At 36.8% G+C, this 19,608-nt stretch overlaps 2 protein-coding genes across 2 annotated transcripts in view; both read left to right on the top strand.

Moving 5' to 3' along the window:
• Nucleotides 1-1,422: 1,422 nt before the first annotated feature.
• Nucleotides 1,423-5,505, top strand: LOC132306050 (uncharacterized). The gene is made up of 4 exons (XM_059803246.1): nt 1,423-1,512; nt 1,855-1,965; nt 2,118-2,551; nt 5,388-5,505. Exons 1-4 carry the CDS (start codon nt 1,423-1,425, stop codon nt 5,503-5,505), a joined length of 753 nt encoding a protein of 250 aa, XP_059659229.1.
• The window catches only part of LOC132306072 (squamosa promoter-binding-like protein 12), a 39,306-nt gene continuing 24,921 nt past the window's right edge, over nt 5,224-19,608 (top strand). The window contains exons 1-3 of the mRNA XM_059803271.1: nt 5,224-6,438; nt 6,749-6,930; nt 18,856-19,454. Coding sequence (XP_059659254.1) covers nt 5,825-6,438; nt 6,749-6,930; nt 18,856-19,454 — 1,395 coding nt within the window. The 5' untranslated portion in view covers nt 5,224-5,824. The remainder of the gene's footprint in view (nt 6,439-6,748; nt 6,931-18,855; nt 19,455-19,608) is intronic.

Raw genomic sequence — 19,608 nt, 5'->3', positions numbered from 1 at the left:
TTTCTAACTTACCTTCTCATCAAACTAACTAATATTTATACAAATTAAAATAATATAAATATTACAAATATCTAAATTACATTAAACTCACCACATTCCCAACCATATGGCTTCAAGTCCTACCTATAAATATTAATGAAATCCTATCCTAATCTCTAATTTCATCATGACTTATGATTTAATACTATTATTATTATTATAACTATTATTATTATTATTATTATTAATAAACTATTATAATTAATATTATTATATTATTATTATTATTAATAACTATTATAATAATTATTATTATTACATAAGAATACATTATATCATCATAATACTTTATAACATAAATATAATACTTTAATTAACTAATATTGCTTAATTAAACATAATCAACAAATAAAATTATTAATAATAATACATGCACAATTAAATGAATAAATTTACTATTTTAACATATACAATTAATTTACATGCACCATTAAATGAACTTAATATAACAATGTAACATGCACAATAATAGGTAAAGAAATCCACACATAAATGAATTTAAATAAACTAAACTCTTTAATAAAATACGGGGTATTACAATAGGATTTTTATATATTTGATTATGGTACCTCGATATGAGCGTGAGTCTCAAGATCGACGGTTAGGGTGCGTATATGCATTGGGATGCATAGCTGGCTATGATGGTTGGAGGTGTACCCTGTTAGGTCTAAGTACTCATGCCCACTTCAGGTGTGTTTTGCATGTTGCCTACTAGTCAGGTTGAGACCGGCCTGTAGTCTAGTGAGAGTCATTTAGTGTGGATATATATATGTACGGACTATATTGTTATTGTTGAATTGTTTAGGATGTACATGCGTATTGGGTCTCTACTTGGATTGTAATAGTATAGAACTTGCGCATGGGCCTGATCCACTCTTATTTTTCAAGCATCAGGCAGGTCCAGTCTTAGAGCTTGATCGAGCTGAGCAAAGACAGTCACTCATTCTTTCGATTACGTAGGACTGCTTCTTATATTTCAGTTTTACCTTTGGATTTTATTCTAGTGGTTTACATTTCAGTTTGGGATTTTTATTAGGGGTCCACTAGAGATGGATTCTTGAGTTATTTAATTATTGGAGGATATTTATCGAGGTCTTGGATTATGGGATGTTATATCATTTAACTTTTAAGGATTATATTTTAGATATCTTTTCAGCCTTTATTATTTATTTATTATTTCATTTTGTATTCCATGTTCATTTAAATATTAATTGTTTAATATTCCTCGGATCTGTGCTCGGACTTGATCACCCGTGGCTCTAGAATCAAGGGGCATCACATATAAGCCCTTGAAGCCTCTGATACATACCTTTTTGACATTAAACGGGCAAACACAACATAGAGAACCTCAGGACTAACCGAAACGTAATCGATTATGTACTTATGGATGGAGATTTTTACAGAAGATCAATTGATGATGGGTTGTTATTCCAGTACATTAGTAAGTTTAAAAGACTGAAGATTATTGCAGAGGTACATGAAGGTATGTGTGGAGCCCATTAAGCAGGCATAAAAATACGATGGTTAATCCATCGATATGGGTATTATTGGCCTGGAATGAGAAAGGACTATATGACCTATGCAAAAAGGTGCACAGATTATTAAAAGCATGGTCCAATGTAATGGGTTCTACTAATAGAAATGTAGCTATTAGTTAAACCATGGCCCTTTAGAGTTTAGGCTATGGATTTAATCGGTAAGATTAATCATCATTCATCAAAAGGGTATCATTGGATTATCTTGACTACCGATTATTTTACTAAATGGGTCGAAGACGAAGAATAAGTGTTAGTAACTCAAAATACTGTGATTCAGTTTTTGGAACGACATATCTTTCACGGATTTGGTTTACCCGAAACAATTATTGTTGATAATGGATCTGTGTTTAGAGGAAGTGAAGTATTGCAACTCGGCCACAATATGCAGGTAAAGATGTTGACTTCAACTCCTTATTATGCTCAAGGGTATGGTCAAGCAGAAGCTTCAAACAAAATCATGATTGAGATTATAGAGAAGATGATCAATGGCAAACCAAGAAAATGGCACAAAGCTCTATCTGAGGCTTTGTGGGCTTATAGGAACTCGAAGAGAACAAGTCAGGAACTACTCCTTATCAGCTAACATTTGGCTATGATGCAGTCTTGTCAATGGAGTTGAATGTTAAATCAGTAAGGGTAGCTTTGCAACACAATTTGATACCTATCGATTACAACGAGGCTATGCTTGCCGAGTTGGAAGACTTGGATAAAGTAAAGAAGCTCGCTTTAGACCACTTTATGGTCCACAAAGCAAAGGTGATGAAAGCTTATAGCAAAATAGTAAAATTCAAGTCATTCGAAGAAGCCGATATGGTATGGCAAACAATCCTTCCACCTCGGAAGGTTGATAGAACTTATGGTAAATGGTCCCCAACTTGGAAAGGACCATACTTATTTCATCAAGTGTTACATGGAGGTGCCTATAAACTGAAGGATTTGGATGGTGACATACATGAATGGCCAATAAATGGGAGGTATCTTAAAAAATACCAACCTACTATTTTTGAACTTATAAAGGAAAAGAAAGCCTCCATTTAGTCAAATCTAGAAGGTGCATGTTAAGTTTCAGAAATTCATAGCAGTATTTGAATTAATTAATGGATAGAGAATATAATGATAATTATCTGTGAGTTGGTTTCAATTAGATATGTAGATGGTTATCCTGTAGAGGTATGATGTAATTATGATGCTTACGTATAGAAATTGGTTTACGGTATTATTCTATAAATAATTGTAGAAACATGCTTTATAAGAGGTCCAACACTCTCAGAATCATATTTTAATATTATTTTGCTTTCTTAAGCTCTCCCTCTCTAATTCTACTTTCCCTATTTAGCAATCTTATTATTCTTAATCTCTCTCTTTCTATCTCTCTTTGCTCTATCTCTTTCCCTTTATCTCTTTCTCTCTATCTCCTTCTATATCTACTTCTCTTCCTCTATCCTATTGTCACAATTGTTACTAATCTTCACTGTTAAAAATCCTTTTAACTAAGGCAAATTGAACTCGCGGCGAAGTTTATGTTCTCTTTCTCCTATAATCGCCTGATAGTTAATTTCTCAAAGAGACTATAGTTAACTACACATATTCGAACCACATTGCTAGTTCTGGCACGCCCGCATGACCAAATTTATGAATCGGCTTTAGCCACTGATTTTAGGGTCAACATGCGCTGTTCAATAGGAAGGAAAAAAAATTGAATGGAAAGAAGAGAAGAATGGATGACTGAGACATCCCTAGGGAAGAGATTAAGTGTTTCCCTATTTTTGTTCAGTTGGATGGAAGAGAATGGAAAAAAGCTAACAATTTAATTTGATTGGTAGGATAAAAGGAAAGATAAAATTTTAAGTTATTTTTACCATTAAACCCCTTACTACTTTATTTATGGGATTTATTAAATATTTATGAAGGGTGATCTAGTAATTTAAAACTTCTATAGTAAGTTCATTTGTCTTCTCTCCTATCTTTTGCCCATATTTGGGCGGATGACTCACACTTTCTATTATCCTTTCTTTTCTTATATCATCTTTTCCGAACAAAAGAAATTTATTCTCTATTGTTTTCTTTCCACCCTTCTTCTTTCCTTCTTTCCAAACATAGCATACTTTACCTACAAATGAAGTGCGGAGCATTGGGTAATTTACCGTTGGAAGTAACTGAAGGAGTAGAGTAAGGGCCTATTTGGGAAGTGTTCCCATGTGTGGTGTAATGGTCCAGGCCCGCTACAGTAGCTCATTTTGAGAACAAAACTTATTTGAGTCGGCTTGTTTTGTTTTCAACACTACCAAAACACTTTCAAAATATGGGCCAAAACTTGGAACAAAAAAAAGGTGTTCTGGTTTGTTCCACAACTTGACTGACCCAATTTGAACTGTAGCGGGGGCAACATGTTTTACACTGTAGCGGGACAACAAATTTTTTTAGGGCAAATCATGTTAGCCTCCCAATCGCCTCCATCTCTATTCTCGTTCTCAACTCTGAACTTGCCTTAATTGCCTCCATCTCTATTCTCGTTCTCAAGTCTGAACTTGCCCTAATCACCTCTCAATCGCTTCCATCTCTATTTCAGCTTATATATCAAAACCCATATGGGCATATCATTTCAGATTGTTCAAAAAAATCAACCCATATCATTTGAACTTGCCCTCTCTCTCTCTCTCTCCAACTGCAAACTACAAAATATACAAGAATCAGAAGTTCAAAACCCATATATTTCAGTTTATGTATCTGTCTGCAAGAATCAAAAGTTCAAAACCTATTACCTATATCAAAACCCCCATATCGGCATATCATTTTAGATTGTTCAAAAAATCAAAACCCATATCTTTCAGTTTCCATCGGCCGTTGTTCTAGTTCTGGTTCGCTGTTCGCAACCTTTAGCCGCTGTTTCTCAACTCTCGAGCTTGCCCCCTCTTTCTCTGCAACTGCCAACTTGTGTGTATGGGTTTTCTTTTAATTTTTTTTTTCTTTCTAAATCAACTAATCAAGCTGTGTAATTCTTGTTTTGCAAACTAAATTGTATTTGGTGAAAATTTTGATTTGTGTATATTTTGCAAACTAAATCGTATGTGGTGAAATCAAGCTCTGAAATCAAGTTCCTAAATATATAAATATATATATATTATTTATGTACACCATAAAAAAATACCACTAGGGAAGAAGAAATGGAGTAGAATTTATATGAGAAAAAGTTGAGTATTGAAAAATTAATTTATTTTAATCATCCAAAAAAAAAAGAAAAACCCATATAAGCATACATTTCAGATATATTTCTATTCCAAAATTCTTATTTCAAATTTTTATTTCAAATATATTTTATTCTTATTTGAGAACATCACATTACAAAACACTTGTTACGTTGTGTATTAAAACAAAATATTACAAAACACAACATTTCTTAAACAGTCCTGAGTAGCACACAGCACAACACACGAGGGAGGATGAGGAAAAAAAAGGGAGGCATCTTTTAATCGTGAGGGTGATGGACACGCGGTGTGTAGGTGGACCCACCACTACCAGTGAGGCAGCTGTTTGTGTTGTTGCGTTCATCAATCATTCATTCAGTAGACTATTAATGTATTAATTATTAATTTTCGGGTTTTTATTTATTTATTTGGGTGGTGTAATCAGTAATGTAATGTTAATGTGTACTACAATACTTTCCCCACAAACAAAATAAAGCAAAAACCACCACACCACTACTCTCTCTCGCTCTCTCCATTCATAGTCATCCGAACCTTTCGCCATCTTCCCCCACCCAACTTGTCCTTTTTGTATTTTTTTGTTTATTTCCTTCCTTCCTTCCTGCAGCAGTATCCGGCCGTTTCTCGCCGCCGTCGACCTCTCGGGGGAGATAACCGATCACTCTCGGGCAAGTACTATTGTTTCTTGTCGACTCTCAGTTGTTAATCAGTTGCCAGTTAATTAATTTAGGACATGTTTATAATTTTCTGATGCGAATTGCTCTGTTTTGAGTGTTTATTGTTTGATTTGGAGAGTTTTGTGGTTAGTTAAGAGTAATTGGGTATGTGGGTTGCTCTTAATTGGAACCATGGATGTGTGGGTGTACTGTTTCTGGACTTTTGGGGGCGAACTGAGGCTGATTAGGTGAAAAAGTTATCATTCTGTTTTTGTTTTAGGAGAATATGACCGTTTTATCTGTGATTGCCAACAAAAATTAATAACAAAAAAGTTTTTATCTTTGCTGTGGATTTGGATCTCTGTAGTATCAGAATTTCTTTTGTGTGATGGAGACGAGAATCGGAGGTAGTGAAGCTCGTTTCTTCTATGGTCTGAGTTCCGCGGATTTGAGAGCGGTGGGGAAGAGGAGTCTGGAATGGGATCCGAGTGATTGGAAATGGGATGGAGATCTATTCGTTGCTAGCCCTTTGAATTCCAATCCTATGAATTATCAGAGCAGCCAATTTCTCCCACCTGGGTCTGGAATACCCACGGCTGGGGGTGGGGGTTCGTCTAACAGTTCATCTTCATGTTCTGATGAAATGAATCTTGGAATTGAGAAAGGAAAAAGAGAATTGGAGAAGCGGAGAAGGGTACTTGTAGTTGAAGAAGATGACAATTTGGATGATGAGGCCCGGAATCTTACTTTAAAGCTTGGTGGACATGACTATCTGATGACCGGAAGCACGGTTGCCAATTGTGATGGAACAAGTGGGAAGAAGACCAAGTTGCTCGGAACTACTACTTTAAACCGCGCAGTTTGTCAGGTAGAGGACTGTGGGGCTGACCTAAGCAATGCCAAGGACTATCACAGACGACATAAGGTCTGTGAGATGCATTCCAAAGCCAGTAAGGCACTTGTTGGGAATGTTCTGCAGCGCTTCTGCCAACAGTGCAGTAGGTCAGTAATCATATGTCATTTGTTCTCAGTTGATGCTATATATATCAAGTTACTAACTATCTTCTCATGTAAATGTTTTATTGTAATGCAACGCTCTGGGGATCACATCAAGCATACTCCTATTGCCGAACTCATCTTTTCTTCTTACTCATTGGAATGCAAAGATTTTAAAATTTATATATAGAACTGTTGTTACTTTACCAAAATTCTATAAAGGCATAGAGTTTATTGACGTTCTACATTATAGAAGTTAAAGTGTTGACAATTCAATTATTCAAATTTTTGGTTCAGCAAAATTCTGTACTTGCAGGTTCCACGTACTCCAAGAGTTTGATGAAGGGAAGCGAAGTTGTCGAAGGCGTTTAGCTGGTCATAATAAAAGGAGGAGGAAAACACAACCCGATAATGTTGTTAATAGCAGTTCCTTGACTGATGACCAGGCTAATGGTTATCTATTGATAAGTGTACTAAGGATACTTTCCAATATGCATTGTGAGTAACTTAAGACTCTCTTTCTCTCTCTCTCTCTGTCTCTCTCCCCCCCCCCCCCCCCCCCCCCCCCTCCCCCCGGTGCGACCCGCTTATGATAAAGGATCAAATATGAGTTTTGTCCATGAAATCCATTGTTTGCTCAGTTATATCACGCTTTATCTTATATTAGTAATAGGTATTAACTTGTGGTAGAATTTCTCTCTTTATCTTGTTTTCATCTCTTTTGTGGAAGTATATCCTGCATCCTTTTTTTTAATGAATGATGGATTAGATCACTTATAAAAAAAAAAAAATGAATGGTGGATTAGATTATAATTCCTTAATTGTCTTTTGTTAACATGCCGTCACTCATTTCTCTTTAATCTCTGGTGGTAAATACTAGTTGTCAAGAAATATACTGATCAATGGTATAATCCTTGCTGCTTGGTTTTTATTTTGATCTCCACATATTGCCCAGCCAATTAATTTGATAAGTATGTAAGACAAATAGAAGACTTGGCTATCATATTCAAATGTTTCAAATCATCAATATATAAAGATGTATTTGGTGACCATTTGAGAGATCGAATATCATGCTTAGCATAACACTGAAAATGTGTTCTTAATCAACTTTCATTTCTTCTTGTAGTTTAAGTTTGATGATCAGGATAATGTAGATATTACATCCAATATAATAGATTTTCAAGGTAGGCATCGGCTAGGTGAAGAACCAAGCTAACTCATGGAAGAGAAAGGAAGATAGTATTGGAGGAGGGCATTGAACCCTGCTAGATGAATAATTTCCTAGAGCTATCAATGGGATCATTCAGTTAAGGTACCTGTGGGGTTAGGACATTAGGTGAATTCAAGTTGGTTCTTAATCCTTATATATATATATGTATATATAATGGTTCTTAGTGGTTCTAGAAACCCCTTTTAAGGGAAGAACAACTCTCTAGGCTCTGATAAGTTAAGAGTACAGGGTATGCCAAGTTCCAAATTAGACCTAGGGGCTTGGGTGGGGGGTTAAATAGGTCTTTTAAAATTTTAATAATCTATAATAGAAATTTAAAAGTTCTTAGCGCTCAAACCAATCACAGCAATAGTAAATAAAGCTGAAAGCAAATAGAAGCATTCACACATACATGAACACCAAATTTGCATGAAAAAACTGATAGGGAAAACCATGTTACAGTATGTCAGACAGAAACAGTTCACTACGATAAAAATGCTATATTTTAGGTATCAAAGGTTTTACCCATAGCATCACCTAAATTACCTTTGATCCAAACTCAGGCCTTATGTTCACCTCGAACTCTATTGCTGAAGCAACATACTTGTTCCTTGTGCGATTTGTTGCTTCTTCCTTAGTTGTTTTCTTTTACTAACCGCCCAATCTTCTTGTTATGTGAATATCAGTGTTGATTTCTTCTAAACGTTTGTTTGAATGTATCAACAGTCAAAAGTTTTGTTCACTATCTAATGTGAAGATGATTCATGATGAAAAGAAAGAAACATGCTCTGAATATTGCCTATACTCTCTCGAGTAATGCTATTATGCTCTTGTATTCATGTGTTTGGATACTTAAAAAAAAAAAAAAAAAAAAAAAAAGATATGTGTTTGGATACCCTAGGAGTGTAAACTTTAAATAGGCCTTTGGTTAGAAAGAATTATGGTTTTAGAGGTAAAACCAAATTGGAAACCTTATCCCACAAGCTTCGATTCATCCATCCTTTGGTTTGATGGATTAAATTGGGACTAAGGGATCCAATCAATGAGACGGATTGATCAAAATCCTTGTTCACTTAAAACTAGCTTTCAAATTTTGAAAAATGTTCACATGTATCTCAAATAATGTATGTGATGCAATCGATGCTTGATAAATGATATGAATGCATAAATCAAAACATTAATTGGTGAATTATTAAAATTGAGAGTGATTTTACCTTTTTACCCTTTTGATAATCTTGAATTAGCTTCATTAAGACTTTCAGATAAAAAGTTGACACCTGACCCTATCTAATTTACCTAATATTTAAAATTCGAAACAAACTAAATAAATACTTACAGAGTGAGTCTTCATGACAAAATTTGTCAATCTAAGTATTAGGGCTCGTTTGGTATATAACTTTAGCTTTTGCTTTTACGCAGAAGAAGAATAGCAGAAGCTATCACTTCCATTTGGCTTATGCATTAATGTATGAGAACTATATTTTTAAAGAGCTTTTAATGTTAGAAGAAATTTTTTCTCTGTTTGGAATAAAAAAATGGGCCAAAACTTTTCTACTATTGAAATAACTATTTTGCCCTTCGATGAAGTGGGTTTTTTGGGCTGTTGGCAACATAAAGTAGTTAAACTATTTTGCATACAACCATTCCCTAAACACCTTACAAATAATCCATTCAACAAGAATTAAATTATGAGAACATATAAGAATAGTACATTGTGCTGAAAAAAGGTCACATATTCCATATCATCATTGTTACGACAATCGCTGCGAAACAAGAACAAATCAAGTATCACAACATAAAAGTAAACACACAAAGATTTACGTGGTTCAGCATAAGCCTACGTCCATGGTAAAGATCCGGCGAAATGTTTTACTATGCAAAAATCAGGAGATTACAAGTTTTAAGCCCCAAAACCCTAGCTCGCTCGCTCGCTCTCTCTCTCTGAGGTTTTAAGTTTTCTCTCACCCCCGTTGCTTTGGTGGGCTTAGACCCACACAAAGCCCATTTTTCAGATCAAAACCTCCTGGCCGAAACAAAATTCAGGCCACAACTTCACAATCATCAACATAGCAAATTAAATTTATTATATAAGCATCGACTCTGTAGCAATTCTATCCTGAATAAGCCCCATCTCACTATTGTTTGGAAATTGATTGCCAAAGAACTTTTAGTTATAGAAGAGCTTCATTCGCTTGTTAGGTAAGAACATTTGTTGAACTTTTATAACCTTTAAATACCAGTTTCATCCTTGAATGAAATGCTTGTTCAAGTTTTTGACAACATAAAAACTATAATTACTTCCCAAACACTTCTTACACCAAACACCAAATAAGCAACAATAATGATAAGTTTTTTAAACCAAAATCATGTCCATTTCTCTCCATTCTTCAGTTTGACAGTTAAGAGATACACAAGTATTTGGATTGCTCTGCTTCTTGCCTTCATATTTTTAAGTTGGATGTTGTTTTCATGTCCTTTTTTTACGACTTAGACAACTGTAAATCTAATCTCATTGCAAATTCTTGAAAAAAGAGCCAAGCCTATTATTTGATGTGCTAATAACAAGAAAGATTGTAATTGAACAGCTAAAGCGTATAATTACCATCTAAATTCAAATTTCTTGACTCATAAAAAGTAGAGCAACAAAAAAGATTCAATGGGTTTACAAATGTAAACTGATCAAAGAGTGAAAATCGAACAAGCGAGAGAGAGAGAGAGAGAGGGATGAAAAAGAAAATGAATTTAGTAGATTTATACATATAAGCTCGACTAATAGCTGGAAAGGTGAATTAACACACATTCAATTCAAATAATTTTCCAGTGACGTGTATTGGCTACATTGAGAACTTTTATCTTAGAACTGTATATGCACTTAAAAAATATACATGTATTATAACTTAACCTCCCTTAAGGTTGAGGAGTGCTAGAAATCAAAATTATTTTTTAGTTAGAGTTAAAAAGGTATAGGCTAAAAAGCATGGAAACTTCTACTAGAGCACTGAACCTGTATTGTGTTCGCGTCAGATATCGATACTCCTCGAATACTCATGGATACATGTTTGATACTTCCTAAACGTGTTCATAATTTTAATATATATATATATATTAATTTCTAACACGTATTTGATACTTCTCAAATACTTCGATGACGTAGATGATGTTTCTCAGATACTTCAAAACATATATTTAACAAGTTTTAAATATTAAAATGTAACTTTTCCAACAATAATATCATAGTATAATTGTTTAGAAAAGTTTATTTTAAAAAAAAAAAAAAACGTATTATTGAGATTTATATAATGATTTTGTCCAAAATTTATCCATAAGATATGACTCTCAACTCTTATTTTGTTTATTAATCATAATATTTATAAAGAAATGTTAGTAACAATACATTTAACATAAAAAATTATTATTTAAATTAATCCATGGATATATATTAATGTTTATACATGCCTACATTTATAAACTATATATTTTGCCATGTCCTTGAGTATCTGTATCTTATATTTTAAGAATTTGTCATATTGTATTTGTATCGTATTATGTCCGTATCCATATAGAGACATGCATTGACAATAACAAGTGAAGGAAAGAAAAGGGGGAAGAAGTCCCAAGAGCTATACAAGGGCCGAAGAGGTCCTAAGGTCCCAAAAAATTGTTGACATATATAGATAATTAGTTGTGTCGTTGACTATATAACTGTTAACATACATAGATAATTAGCTGTACATGTGCTGATTAGCATAGTTATAGGAGCTGATTTTTAGTCTTTCATTCTTGCCTTCTTTGTAATTATTTGTGTACTATTTAAATCCTCCACAAGGAGAAGAATAAACACGGAGAATTATTCCTATTCCTTTATCTCTAGAAATATCTTCATGGTATCAGAGCCATCTAGAAAGGAAATTTAAAACCCTATTTTTCTTTTAGGCTTTTTCTGTAAATACATCTCATTACCCAAACACCAGTTTTTTTTTCTCTCACCCCAGAACCTACCAATAGCCCTGCCCACCACCACAGACCAGGTATCCTTATTTGACTTCATGACAAACAAGATTGAACTTCTGAGATTGATTCTTAGACTCTAATGATTCCTTTAACCGCATCTAACCCGCATTAAGATCTGATGAATGTCCAGTTGGTGCCTCATAAACTTGATGGCACCAATTATCTGGCTTGGTCACACTTTGTGAAGCTGTATATTACTGACAAAGGCCGGTTGGGGTATTTGACTGGGGAAAACCCCAACCTACGATCAATGACCCAACTTTCATGACTTGGGTTGCAGAAGATGCAATGCTCTGCTCTTGGCTCCTCCAAACTATGACCTCTGATCTTAGTCTTGGGTATATGCGGCTCAAGTCCGCTAAAGATATTTGGGATGCAGTATCTCAGACTTATTCTGTGGGAGGAAATGAGGAACAAATTTATAAGTTGAAGCGTAGTATTCAGGCTACTACTCAGCAGGGAAAGACATTGGAGGCATATTACAATGCCCTCCAAGCTTTGTGGCAAGAACTCGACTATTATCAACCTTGTGAAATGGAATGTGCCGTTGATACCGCTCTGTTGAATAAGTGGATTGAAAAAGAACGCGTTTTTGAGTTTTTTGCTGGTTTTAACCTAGATCTGGACCAAATAAGGACTTAAGTGCTTTGGTTTCTACCACAAGTCAATCACCTTGGGTATCATTAGCACATCAGCCCGATCCTCCACCAACTGCAGCATCTGGTAATGTTGCTAAAACTACTAAATCTGATGACCAAGATTGTTTGGTTTGTGATTATTGTAACCAGACTAGACATGTGAGAGAACAGTGCTTTAAACTCAATGGTTATCCGCCTTGGTGGCTGGGAAAAAAGGGTGACAAAGGTGAAGGCAGTAAGGGTGGAAAAGGGAGTCGTTCTAGCTCCAAGGCTCATTATACCTCTTCTAGTAATCAGAATGGTGACCAATCTGCTGCTAAGTTCTCTTCTAGTCAGATAGAACAAATGATTCAAGGGTGTGCTCGTTTGCTCTCTACTAAAGGGTCCAGTTCTTTAGTCACATCCTCAGGTAACCTTGGTCATTGTTTTAGTGTATTCGGTAAGTCTTCCTCAGAATCTTGGGTTATAGATACAGGGGCAACTGATCACACGACCTCTACATCTCATTTTTTCTCATGTTATTCCTCACTTACTAAAACTTGTGTCACAACTGCTGATGGTTCACCAACCCCTGTGACTGGTGAAGGTTCAGTCAGTCTTTCTGATTCTTTGTCAAAGTCCCATGAAGCTATATTGTGATAATAAGGCAGACATCAGCATTGCTCATAATCCAGTGCAACATGATCGGACTAAACATGTTGAGATTGACAGGTACTTTATCAAAGAGAAGTTAACAGAGGTGTGATTTGCACTCCCTATGTGAGGACTGAGGATTAACTTGCTGATATTTTGACTAAGGGAGTCTTTAGCAAAGTGTTCTATTATGCTCTTGCTAAGCTGAGAATCCGGGACATCTACTCTCCAACCTGAGGGGGAGTGTTGACATATATAGATAATTAGTTGTGTTGTTGATTATATAACTGTTAACATATATAGATATTTCGTTGTACGTGTGCTGATTAGCATAGTTATAGGAGCTGATTTTTAGTCTTTAATTCTTTCCTTCTTTGTAATTATTTCTTTCCTTCTTTGTAATTATTTGTGTACTATTTAAATCCTCCACAACGAGAAGAATAAACGCGGAGAATTATTCCTATTCCTTTATCTCTAGAAAATTCTTTAAAAATCAACAATTTTCTCTATAGATATACAATTTCTCCCTTTCATCCAACTAAAAAGAGAACTAATAATAACATATTTCAAGGCCCCAATGGAAGATTCCTCCCCTTCAAAAGATCTTCTATTCGGCTCCTTCCAAATGTGCTACCAAATGTAGAGAGGGGTCGCCCTTCAAAAGTCATGGGCGTGGGCCCTAACGTTGCATCCCCTCCACGCATCAATCAACTTTCTCGTGGACCGAGACATAACCCAATGGACGCCAACCAAACCAAAAATAAGGCACCAACAATCGTGAGCCACAATGCTATAACAACCCTCACTTTATCCAGACACAATATTGTCCGCTTTTGGCTACCCTAGACCAGACACTTCTTAGGGGGTCACCCATCTTAGTATTACTCCAGGTTAAGCTTAAAACTGGAGTTCTGGTAGATTCACGTCTTTAAAATGCGTTGTGTCATAGAAGGGTGTAGAACCTACATATAGCACTTCACCTTTCCCAGGCGATGTGGATGTGGGATCATGACACCTTGTAGCTTGCTAGTGCTCGCCCACATCACACCCGCCCACAGAGGTCGTCACAATCACCCCCCATGGGACCCAACGCCTCGTTGGCCACACTTCTGGCTGGGTTCCGGCTTTGATACCATTTGTAACAACCCTCACTCTATCCAGACACAATATTGTTTGTTTTTGGCTCTCTTGGACCAGAGACTTCCTAAGGGGTCATCCATCCTGAAACTACTACAGGTTAAGCACGCTTAGCACCGGAGTTCTGGTAGGTTTACGGTTATTACGGCTTTAAAACGTGTTGTGTTATAGAAGGGAGTAGAACTAACATTTATCACCTTATCTTTCCCAGGTAATGTGGGACCATGACACTCTGTAGCCTGCCAGTGCTTGCCCACATCAAACCCGCCCACAGAGGTCGTCACAGGGGCAATACAAAAGAAGGTAATAAGCGGACTCTCCATCCTTTTTACACAAACAACACCAATTGATGGTAATATGTCTTCGCTTTCTTAGATTGTCCATGGTCAGAATCTTGCCCCAAACTTCCATCCACACAAAAAAAAGCCACTTTGAGAAGAGCCTTAGATCGCCACGACGTCTTCCACGGGAATATAGGACCGTGAACCCCGGAAAGATGATGAAACAAAGAACGGACCACGAACCTCCCCTGAGAAGAAGGCACCCAAAATAAGGAATCAGGGCCTCTACCATCCACCTTCTGACTATACAAAAGATTCAGGTGGCCAGAAACGTCGTCCAACTCCCAAAGATAACTAAATTTCAATGATCAACTAGGTTTGGACAATAGTAGAAATCAAAATCATACTTCAATTAATGTAAAATATTTCTCATTTTATGTTCTTGCAAATATTCTTCCCAGTTAACCAGAATCTATGGTTTTCATATGTGTGCATTGATTTGGCCACACTATGATGACATCTCAACTCTCTTTGTTAAGAAAGGAGGTAAGTATACTCTTATGACATCTGAATCATATAGCAAAAGCAACATGCAACTGAGAAGCTTGAAAGCGAAACTGTCCCGTTCAAATTTTTTTTTTTTTGATAATTGAAACTATCCTGGTCAATCAAACAACAAACTATTATAACATATGTTACCTATCTATCCGAGGTCATGTATATATATAGATAAATTTCAACCACCCACATCTTTGCAAATACTCTAAGTGGCATTCAACTAACAAATCACTACAAATTACTCACAAAAAGAATAATTAAAGAAGTAGAGATATCATGCTTATGAAAAAAAACAAAAAAATAAAAGAAAAAAGGAAGAAGAAAAGTAGTAGAGATATCATGAAGAAAGCTAATGCTATAGTTGGAGGGATGGATTTGGGGGGGGGGGGGGGGGGGGGGGGGGGGGGGGGGGGTGGGGGTGGTTTGGTTGAAGGGAAGGGAAAGGAGGAGGAAAGCAAAAAGAATAATTAAAGAAGTAGAGATATCATGCTTATGAAAAAAATAAAAGAAAAAAGGAAGAAGAAAAGTAGTAGAGATATCATGAAGAAAGCTAATGCTATAGTTGGAGGGAAGGATTGAGGAGGGATGGATTTTGGGGGGGGGATGGTTCATCCCTCCTTCCTTTGTAATTTTCTGTCTTTTTAAAATTGGGGAGAAGAGGAGAGAAAACATGATAATAACCAACAAGTTTTTAATTTCCATTTTTAACCTTGTTGCATAATTTGGAATGAATATGTAATTTTTATAATTTTATATAATTAGGGTATATTAGTAAAAGAGTAGAAATACAATATAGAAGAAAGATAAAAGAAATATATAAAAGGTTTGAATGAGATAAATTACTCATTAGTATTTATAGATATAAAGAACATATGTTCATATTACAAGAAAGGAAACTAAATCAAATGACGACATATTCTATAGCATATTCTATGGTATATTTTATAGCATAATCAAATCTTTGCTAATATGGTTAGTCATTCCATAAATTGTGGCCATCATATCTGTTAACACTCCCCCTCAAGTTGGTGCGTGGATATCTAAGACGCCAAACTTGGACAATGCATCTTCAACCACGGTCTTTCTTGCACCTTTCTTCAAAATCTACAAGTTGCAAAGTGCAAATCTGACTAGTAATGATTTTCTCTCAAATGAAGTGCCGATCAAGAAATCAAAAATGTCTCCTCGGACCATAAACAACCAATAATCTCTCAGACCGTAAACAACCAACAATGTCTCCTCAGATCATTTCCCTTCACATGTTTAAAACATGTAGATGGAAGAATCAAGAATATCTCCTCAGACCATTCCCTTTCATACATATGTTTAAACAATGTGATGAAAGAATCAACAATGTCTTCTCAGACCATAAAAAAGAAACAACTATGTCTCCTCAGACCATTTCTGAATGGGTGGTGCCAAACTCGCAACGCCCTCATGGAAGTCGGACCACCCTACCTACCCAACACCTCCCGGATGGGTGATGTCACCTTTAGACTATTCCCGAATGGGTGGTGCCGAACTCGTAATGCTCTCATTGCAGTCGGACCACCTTCTCTTTTATACCAAGTAGAAATACAATATAGAAGAAAGATAAGAGAAATATGTAAAAGGTTTGAATGAGATAAATCACTCATTCACAGCTCTAGTATTTATAGATATAAAGAGCACATGCACATATTACAAGAAAGGAAACTAAATCAAATCACATCATATTCTATAGCATATTCTATGGCATATTCTATAGCATAATCAAATCTCTGCTAATATGGCAAATCATTCCATAAATTGTGGCTATCATATCTGCTAACAAAAAGCAATATAAAACTCTCTTTCCCTTCCTTCCAACCAACAAAAAAATTGTGTCACCACATCCATCCTTTCTACTATCTATTCCATCCAACCAAACAAAAAATGAGGGAGGCACCTTCCCTTCCCTAGGGATGCCTCATCTATCCCTTCCCCTCTCCCTTCCATCCATTTTTCCATCCCTCCAACCAAACGAAGCATAAGACTATATCAAAAGTAAAATTACTGCCTATCATCTCTCATAATTGTTTCATTGTGATGCAACCTTCTGGGTATCACATTAAAGCTTGCGGGGACGTATGTTTGTTGATTGGGATGTGATTGATGTGGTGGGGTATTGTGGTCCTTTGGGACAAGAGGTAGGTGTCGAAGGTTGATGTGTGGAAAGGGAGGTCCTCTATATCTCTTTTGTTCTCTCTAGAGGAAGATGGTTCTAGGTGGTTGTTTTCGGGAGTTTATGGGCCAGTTGAGGAAGCGAAGAGAAGGGGCCTTTGGGAGGAGTTGATGGTTGGTAGAAGTAAATGCTCAGTCCCGTGGTGTGTGGGTTGGGGTGGGGGGGTGGGCTTTAATGTTGTTACAAGGCCTAGTGGGAGATCTATAGGTGGGAGATGGACTCCGGCCATGATGGATTTCTCAAACTTTATAGATGCTTAACACCTTGATCTTCCAATGGAGGGAGGACAGTTTTCTTGGTCTAGCGGTCGGTAACCCCCTACTTTGTCCCGTTTGGATAGATTTTTGATTTCCGAAGATATGGAGACGTTCCCAGATGTGTCCCGGGTGGCTTTGGCTAGAGCAGTCTCAGACCATATTCCCAATTGTAGTGGGTTGAGGGCTCTGTTCTGTTTGAGAATATGTGGCTTCGAGTTGAGGACTTCACAGAGAGAGTACGTGCATGGTGGTCTGGATATGAGGTCAGGGGCAGCCCGAGTTTTATGGTTAAAGGGGGATATTAAGAAATGGAATAAGTGTTTGGAAACCTGGAATGGCACAAGAACAAATCCTTCTTGAAATCTCTGATTTGGATAGGAAAGAGGGACGGGGGGCCTTAGTGACTCGGTGGCTCGTAGGAGGGAGGAGTGCAAAACTAAGTTCGGGGAGATTGTGGTGGTGGAGGAAATCTCATGGAGACAGAAATCCAGAGCGCTTTGGTTGAAAGGAGGAGACAGGAATACGAACTTCTTCCATCACCTCGCCAATTCCCACATAAGAGGGAATCACGTTAGTAGGATTCGTAATGGCTTTTTTGTCTTTCTTTTAACAACTTTTCACGGAGACTGCTAGTTGGCGACCCTTGCTTGATGGGCTGGAGTTTGCGGGAATTTTAGGAGAGGATAGGGATTGGTTTGAGAGGTGCTCGAGGCTTTGAGGAGTTGTGATGGCGAGAAGCTCCAGGGCCGGATGGATTCACCTTGGCGTTTTTCCAGCAGAATTGGGACTTGGGAGGTGGTCAAGACAGGTGGTGGGAGGTCTCAGCGCATTTCATTCAGAAGGTCATTTTGAGAAAAGCCTCAACGCTTCCTTCATCACCCTTCTTCCAAAAAAGGGTGGAGCAGTTGAGGCGAAGGACTTTAGACCAATTAGCTTGGTTGGTGTTGTTTACAAATTTTTTGCGGAAGTCTTAGCCATCCGATTGAGGAGAGTGAGAGTCTTGGGAGGTGGTTAAGTATGCATGCATGAACGTAGATGTTGATGGATGATATGTGATTCTTACCTTTATAAGTTCTGACTTGAGAAGACGATATTTTTTTACCTTTGTAGGAGATCTTGGACTGTTTTGCCCTTTGTAGATGATCTTGGGCATTTTTTTTTTTTCCCCCTTGTTGATGTAGCTTTCTTCAACAAGCATTGATTTCGCACTCAATTTCACCTAACGAACTATTTCTAAATCACTCACTAATGATAAAACAATAAATTACATTGAGTGAGTTTTGTCATACGAAATTTGCCAATCATATTGCTAAAATCCCAATAATCCTTACACCTTTTCTTGTATTCGCTCTGTAATAAAAATTTCTTGGGGAATATCAAACTAGTTGCTTTACTGCATTTTCGGCTCTGACTTTGTTCTTTTTTCTACCTTGAAATTGTTGAATGATTAATATAATTATTTGTGTCAAGTGATTCTTGTTTTGTTTAATTGCAGCCAATGGATCAAACCATACAAATGATGAGGACCTGCTGTCTCATCTTTTAAGAAGCCTGGCAAACCATGGTAGCCTGCATGGTGATAACAACATATCTGGGCTCCTGAGGGAATCTCAAAACCTGCTGAATGATGGACCCTCTGTTAAAAATTCAGAAATGGTTTCTGCTTTGCTCTCAAGTAACCTTCAAGGCCCTCCAATACGTAATCAACAACATCACACTGTATCTGCCACTGAGATGCCACAGAAAGGGATATGTGTGGATGATAGAAGGGCTGAAATTGTACAAACTGCATGTTCTATAAAACCTAACATTCTATTCTCAATTAAAGACAGTCCTCCAGCTTATTCAGAAGCCAGATACAGTTCCGCAGGGAGGACTAAGTTGAATAATTTTGATTTGAATGACGTATATATTGATTCAGACGACTGCATAGAAGATTTAGAAAGATCACCTGTTCGTGTGGATATGGGGGCTGGTTCTCTTGAATGCCCTTCATGGGCTCAACAGGACTCTCACCAGTCAAGTCCGCCGCAGACGAGTGGAAATTCAGATTCAGCATCGCAGTCACCTTCTAGTTCCAGTGGAGATGCCCGGGTACATTATTTATTTATTATGGATAATCTCAGTACATTGGAAATAGGGTTTTCTTGGGTTGGCAACTATCATATTAGACTCCTATTTGTGTTGGACACTAATTTGTATGTCCTAATACATGGAATCAAGCCCATTTGTGTCATTTGCTCATCAA

Source organism: Cornus florida, unplaced genomic scaffold (genome assembly GCF_030987335.1).
Source record: "Cornus florida cultivar Cherokee Brave unplaced genomic scaffold, ASM3098733v1 CherokeeBrave_3.0.0_Hap2_Chr05, whole genome shotgun sequence".
Taxonomy (NCBI): Eukaryota; Viridiplantae; Streptophyta; class Magnoliopsida; order Cornales; family Cornaceae; genus Cornus; species Cornus florida.
Note: the sequence above shows the minus strand (reverse complement) of the source record. Positions and strands in the feature narration are given on the sequence as shown.

Bases quoted from the DNA above. Each gene is read 5' to 3' on its own strand.
- LOC132306050 (XM_059803246.1), top strand. From the start codon at position 1,423: ATGGATGGAGATTTTTACAGAAGATCAATTGATGATGGGTTGTTATTC. The intron at 1,513-1,854 runs GTACATGAAGGT...ACTGTGATTCAG, and splicing joins GACTGAAGATTATTGCAGAG to TTTTTGGAACGACATATCTT. The intron at 2,552-5,387 runs GTATCTTAAAAA...TCCTTCCTGCAG, and splicing joins GAATGGCCAATAAATGGGAG to CAGTATCCGGCCGTTTCTCG.